This window comes from Parus major, chromosome 13, assembly GCF_001522545.3.
Source record: "Parus major isolate Abel chromosome 13, Parus_major1.1, whole genome shotgun sequence".
NCBI classification, from domain to species: Eukaryota; Metazoa; Chordata; class Aves; order Passeriformes; family Paridae; genus Parus; species Parus major.
The window spans coordinates 6,414,935-6,420,934 of record NC_031782.1 but is presented as its reverse complement, the minus strand read 5'-3'; the positions used below and the strand labels follow the sequence as shown (position 1 = coordinate 6,420,934).

The 6,000-nt window shown below is 54.4% G+C and overlaps 1 protein-coding gene and 1 long non-coding RNA gene across 3 annotated transcripts; one reads left to right on the top strand and one right to left on the bottom strand.

Moving 5' to 3' along the window:
• Window positions 1-269: 269 nt before the first annotated feature.
• On the bottom strand, window positions 270-3,286 carry RPS14 (ribosomal protein S14). 2 transcript variants are annotated; one of them, XM_015642248.2, is made up of 5 exons: window positions 3,017-3,286; window positions 1,738-1,888; window positions 1,274-1,435; window positions 1,019-1,095; window positions 270-378 (listed from the first exon to the last, which is right to left on the bottom strand). In XM_015642248.2, exons 2-5 carry the CDS (start codon window positions 1,884-1,886, stop codon window positions 311-313), a joined length of 456 nt encoding a protein of 151 aa, XP_015497734.1. In that variant the 5' UTR covers window positions 1,887-1,888; window positions 3,017-3,286; the 3' UTR covers window positions 270-310. The 2 variants fall into 2 exon arrangements, with proteins under 2 accessions (XP_015497734.1, XP_015497735.1); XM_015642249.3 differs by lacking the exon at window positions 3,017-3,286 and adding an exon at window positions 2,724-2,744.
• LOC117245113 lies at window positions 3,252-3,867 on the top strand. Its single transcript, XR_004499346.1, has 2 exons — window positions 3,252-3,482; window positions 3,668-3,867. It is a non-coding gene; the product is annotated as an uncharacterized LOC117245113 (long non-coding RNA).
• Window positions 3,868-6,000: the final 2,133 nt, after the last annotated feature.

Below are 6,000 nucleotides of genomic sequence, written 5' to 3'. Positions count from 1 at the left end.
GAATTAAGAAATATTTTGCAGAAAATCCAGCAGCAGTTGCTTACTCCCATTGGCAGCTTTCTTTTCCAGGAGATGCAAGAGGCCATGGTTCATTTTGAAAGCAGCTTTTGCTGCATGAAGCCCAAGAGCCCTGCGGCTTTGGATCAGCCAGCCTGGTTCCCCTCTAAGCCAGAAGCCCAGCTCCAGAACACAAGCCATCTGTGTACGGAATTAAACTGAAGCCCCATGGCTTCTGAGCACACCCCAGTAAGAAAACACAGAGCTAAACAGAGGTTTAAGAGAGCTTTAATAACAGAAGGTGCTGTGCTGGTTACAGACGACGTCCACGGCGACCACCCTTCCTGCGAGTGCTGTCGGAGGGGATGGGGGTGACATCCTCTGCAGGGAGAAAATCCAGAACACAGTCACCTTCCAGAGGTACCCCCAGAAACCACCTGGGTACAGCCATCACCCAGCAGCTCAGCACTAGGACACAACAGGAGCTGCATATGCACAGAAGGAACTCTCTGCAGAGTGAAGGTATTTGGGAACTTGCCACAGGCTGGGTACCTAGGGCTTAAACGTTTATCAAGAAAAAATTCCCATCCCACTTAAACTAAGCAGCCAAAGCATTTCAAAAGAAACACAGGTTGCCTGAAGAATTTTCAGCACAACCACCACCACTGCATCTTGTGACTTCCCCACGAAGTTCAGGACTCTTCCTAGAACAGCTGGAGAACTCCATTATTACTGAATCACCAAGACCAACAAGGTATTTTCAGGTGACTGAACAGCCATGTGACATCAGAGGAGCAGCAGCATCCTGCCCCAAGCTGGGGTTTGTCCTGCACACAGAAACGTGGCTTCTGAGTACTGCTCTCCACCTACTGGTGAATTGTCAATTTAAGAATCTGTTTACATGAAATCCTTTCATGGGTGCCATCGAAGTGGCCATGAAGAACATCTCAAAGTTAAGAACAAGCAGCACAGATGCCTACAAAGCTCATTTCACTAAATAATCCCTTTTTTCCTCACTCACCAATGCGGCCAATCTTCATTCCAGAGCGAGCCAGAGCTCTCAGGGCTGACTGGGCACCAGGTCCAGGAGTCTTGGTCCTGGAGGGAAGTCAGAACCAACAACCCCTTTAATGACCCAGAAGCTGAACACAGTTTACAAACAGCCAGCAATACGAAAGTCACTTTCCCTGTTCCAAACCACTCTCTTTGTGTTCCACACTTCACCATCAACCCCCACAATCATGTCCCCATCAGTGCTCCAGCCCTCCTGCTGTACCTGTTGCCCCCAGTCGCACGCAGCTTGATGTGCAGGGCGGTGATGCCCAGCTCCTTGCACCTCTGGGCAACGTCCTGGGCTGCCAGCATGGCTGCGTAGGGAGAGGACTCGTCTCTGTCAGCCTTCACCTTCATCCCACCGGTCACACGGCAGATGGTTTCCCTACAGAAGGAAAAAGGTGATGTTCAGAAGAAAGCCATTCCTTGTTCTTTCCCCAAACCAGAATCTGGGTACAGTCAGAATCTATTATTTCCAACGTTACCACATCAATAAGCCACACACTACCCTGAACACCATCGTGAGCAGAAGAGCTCACCAAGCCATCCAGTTCATGTATGTGCACCATGCACAAAGCTCAGCAGAAACTCAAGGATTTTGGTGGAACCTCTTGCCAAACCCAGTCTGAACTTTCACACTCAAGGAGCTGGGGTACTGCAGTAAGATCATGCCTGTCCCATACTCACTTGCCAGACAGATCAGTCACGTGGACGAAAGTGTCATTGAAGGAGGCAAAGATGTGGCAAACGCCAAACACATTCTCTCCTTCAGCAACCTGTGGTCCCAAGCTGATGACCTGCTCTTCCTTCTTCTCCTTGCCCTTACGAGGTGCCATTTCTGAACAACAAGAGACATATGAGTGTTGGTAGTTTTTAAGCATCGTTACAGGATTTTATGAAATTCCTGCTATTTCAACCTTTTACCAAACAAGAAAAATGAGTTGCCACTGGCAAAACACAGGCAGCTTTCTTATAAACCCCAGAATTCTCAACTTTGCTGCATCCTGGCACACAGATCATCACTTACAGCTGTTTAGTGAAGTCTCTCCTGATGCACTTCATGGCAGTTAATGTCCCCAGGCCCCATCACAGCAGTGCACAAAGGCACTCCTTTCCTTGATAACCAGCAATGCTACTTCCCCTTGTTTATGTGGGTTTATGGAAAGAAAACACCAAACCACTTACTACAGACCCAGTATTATCAGTAAGCCCCAAGTCTGCAGACCTTTTGGATTCTCCCATGTTATTGGTTTCCCAACCACATCCTTGGGACCAACCCAGCTAAATCTCCAGCTCCTGAAGCCCACACCCAGCGATGGGAGACAGCAGGGGTAGCACTCGGCTGTGCTCGGCTTGACGGCCAGGGATCCTGTGCATCCGCTCCCAAGCACAGAAGAACGGTTCCCTATTGCCCTCTCCTGCCAAATTCCTGCTACAGCCGGCGCCATGCACAAGAGAGATGTCCGGCTTCTGCGCCGAGGTAATCAATCTCAACACACGGTCACTCTCTGTGGTGCCCTCACCAAGAGCGCTGAGCACTGTAATATCAATTTACATCAGTGTCTGCGCGGCCACTCCGATAGCACCACATCCCCTTCTCGACACATACATGGCGCACGGGCCCCACGGACAGCGCCGTCCCCAGCCCAGCGCGGCCCACACGGGACACGCACCACACGCTGTACCGACGGCACTGAGCTCCGAGCGCCGCGTTTCACCGCGGCCCCGACCGCTCAGGGTCCGGGAGAGGGCCGGCCCGGGGCCCAGCACCCGCAGCCGGGCGCTCCGCTACTCCAGCCCGCGGCTCTCCCGCGGCCCATGGCCCCGCTCCGCCGAGCGCGCCTCCCCCGCGCCGAGCGCGCTGCCCCGCGCTGCCCCGGTGCCGCGAGGGCGGGCGGCGGGCGCGGAGGCCGCGGAGAGGCGCGGGCGGGCGGATGGCGGCGGATGCGGCGCGGCGCGGACTCACCTGCCCGTCTGCTCCGGCGGCTGCCGCGGAAAGGAAGCGGCGGGGTCAGGGGGCGCGGGTCACCGCCTGACCCGGAAGGGATGGCGGGAGGCGGTGTGTCCGCTGCCGCAGGCGCAGGGCTGTGTCCCGATCCCAATCCCGATCCTTCCGAGCCGGGACAAACCGTGGCCGTCTCCCCCGAGCCCAGACCGGGCCGATCTCCCCAGGATGGCGCGGCCGCCTCTCCCCTCACACAATTCTCCCGCTCCCCAGACCTCCCCAAGATGGCGGCGGCCTGTACCCGGTTTCCTCTCCAAGATGGCTGCGGGCGCGTGTTTGCGCTCCAGACGGAGAAGGCCCGGGAGAGCTTTGGAAACGAACCGGTTTAAAAACAACTGGAGGGAAATGGGTGTAATTCCAGCAAGCATCCTGCTTCCCTCCGACTACGCCGCTGCAGTCGGCTCTGCCCCAGCTCAGCTAGAGCCAGGTTGGGGCGCAGGCCTTTCTCCCTCGCTCCGCTGTCGGGGCTGAGCACGGTGAGGGGTCCTGGCGGTGCCTGGCCCTGCCCCGAGCTCAGGCGGGAGCCCTGACTGCGAGGAGGTGTTTGGGAATTCACCCACAAGAGAGTGTATGTGGTGGTTTAGTATGTGTGAGTGGTGTATTTTCATCAAGGAGCTGATGGGAGAAGTTTCAATCCCGGTGATTCTCTCAGGAGATCTGGCAGCTGATGGGAGAAGCAGAGACTTCATCTGTGAACCGTGAACGATGGCACAGGAACACCTCCCTGAGCTGTGACTGGGGAGATTTGTTCCACCTCAACAAAGAGAATGTCAGTTTGTAAATTTTTAAATAAAGGTGGTCCAGCACGGCAATATTTTCTGTTTCCAAGTGATTTGAAAAGTGCTCAGGAGAGTAAGGATGGCGAACACCAAAAACCTTCAGAACAGAGGCACAATGAAAATGAGTTTATAGTGCTGATTAAATGCTTCCTGGGCATGATCCTGCCCTGCTTCCAGCTGCTTCACCTGGCTCTGAGCTACCTCTGCGAAACAGAGAGCTCTGAGCCACTGTGGGGCTGGGGTGTGAGTGCCAGAGCAGGAGCACCCATGGGTCCCTACATGGGAACATCTGACAGACCTTCAGATCCGCACCCAGAACTGCTCAGAGCTGGGCTGGTGGACGAGAAGCAGCTGGACATGGGAGGCTCCTTATAACAGCACTGCTAGTGAGGCTGCACAGTCCAAAGGCCTGGAAACATCTGCAGGGAGGGTCCAGCACTTCTGCTTGACTGATAGTATTTGGTGCTGGCCCATCAGGAACTTCTGCCTCCCTTCTCATGTCCATCACCTCTGCAGCTGTGGGCTGCTATGTGTTTTTAGAGTAGCATCCACATGCCCATATTGCCCATCCAGATTTCCCATACCTTTTCCTTGCTCTGGCCAAGCATTCCAGGATGCTGCTACCTCCACACTGCCACCAGGGAGAAGAGGTTTGGTCCTTAAGGCTCGGTGTCCGGTGCACCGCCCCCACTCGTGCTGGGATATTTCCCTGGGAAAGCTCTCTGTGCTCAGGGATGCCACTGTAACCCCTGTCCTGACCCCGTGGAACACCTTCACTTGCCCCTGTGTCTGATACGCTTTTGCCACTGCATCAGGGATCTTCTTGTTTGAATACTGAAGGAGAGGCTTTTAAAATACACATTGGCAGAGCTGCTGTAATTCCAGCCGGGAGCTCCAGTGACAGCAACTGTGGCCCGATTTGGAGGAAAGGAGAAGGAAAGAGTCAGCAGCAGGGAGTGCTGCAGAGGTCAGCCTGTGTCAGGACACGTGTGCTGTGGGTGTCCTGTCTCAGGAGGAGCCTGGGGATGGTGAGAGGTACAGGCAGCCAGGCAGGGTGGGTTTGTCCCCACGGAGCCACACTTGCAGTGCTGCCTGTGACAATCCTCCAAAAGGACTGTATGAGCCTATGGATATTCCCCTGGAATAGATGCAAGCCAGAGGCAAGGAAATGGACATGCCTTCATTTATGGGCAACAGGCTGAAATAACCATATGAGCTTCTAGAAGAATTAACCCACTGGTTCATTATCCTGTGCTGCCCTCAGCCCCAAAGTTTCTGCGAGACAAACTGCTCCCAACCCCTCCAGCGGGATGGAGCTTTCTCCACTCCCTGGGACACGTTCTTCCCCTTTCACTTTGCCTTGCACTAGTTCTGGTGTGTCTGGTAGTCTGGTTTGCCTGCCCCACAAAATGTTCTTGGGGCCTGAATGCCAGCTCCAGTCAGGCTGTTCTACTGCTGAGAACAGCGCTGAGAGCCTTCCCTGGCTGGGAGGAGAAGGGAGGCACCCAGCAGGGGCTGCAAGGATTGCGTCCTCCAGCCTGGCTGGGAAGGATGCTCAGGCCACTGTGGGGTCAGTGCCAGAGATGATGTGTATTTGCTTTGAGAAATCCCCCAGATTTAGTTCCTTAATGGGTAATTAACATTCCAGCTGCTCTTTGGTAATAGCCTCTCCAGCCCATGGGAAACCCACAGACACGGTGACGCTGCAGGCGGATTTCATAACTCAGCTGGTGACTAAACAGAAAGGCCAGGCAAATGGGAATGCTGCTCCGAATGTCTTCTCCTGCTGGGTTTGGCCTTGGAGTCAACTGGTTCAGGCTGAGAGGGGTCAGTGGGAAGTGACTGGCCTGACCTGCAAAAGCCCCAACTCTGGGCTTCCCACAAGAAGGAATTTTTCGTGCTCAGATATCCCTGCTTCCATGGCTCTGACTTGTTCCCATGAGCCATGGACCAGTGGCCTTACTGGTGGCCTTGAAGCAGAGACTGGAACTGAAAAAGGCCAAAATTCCCCCTGCAGCAGGCTGAACCCCAGCTGTCTGCCTGCAGTTGGGGCTCTCTAACAGACCCCTGAGGACAGCATCTCTCCTCTAACAGCCATGGCAAAGAGACATTCAGGGTCCCAAATGCACCATTCACAGGTAAAAAAAAAAAAAAAAAAACAACAAA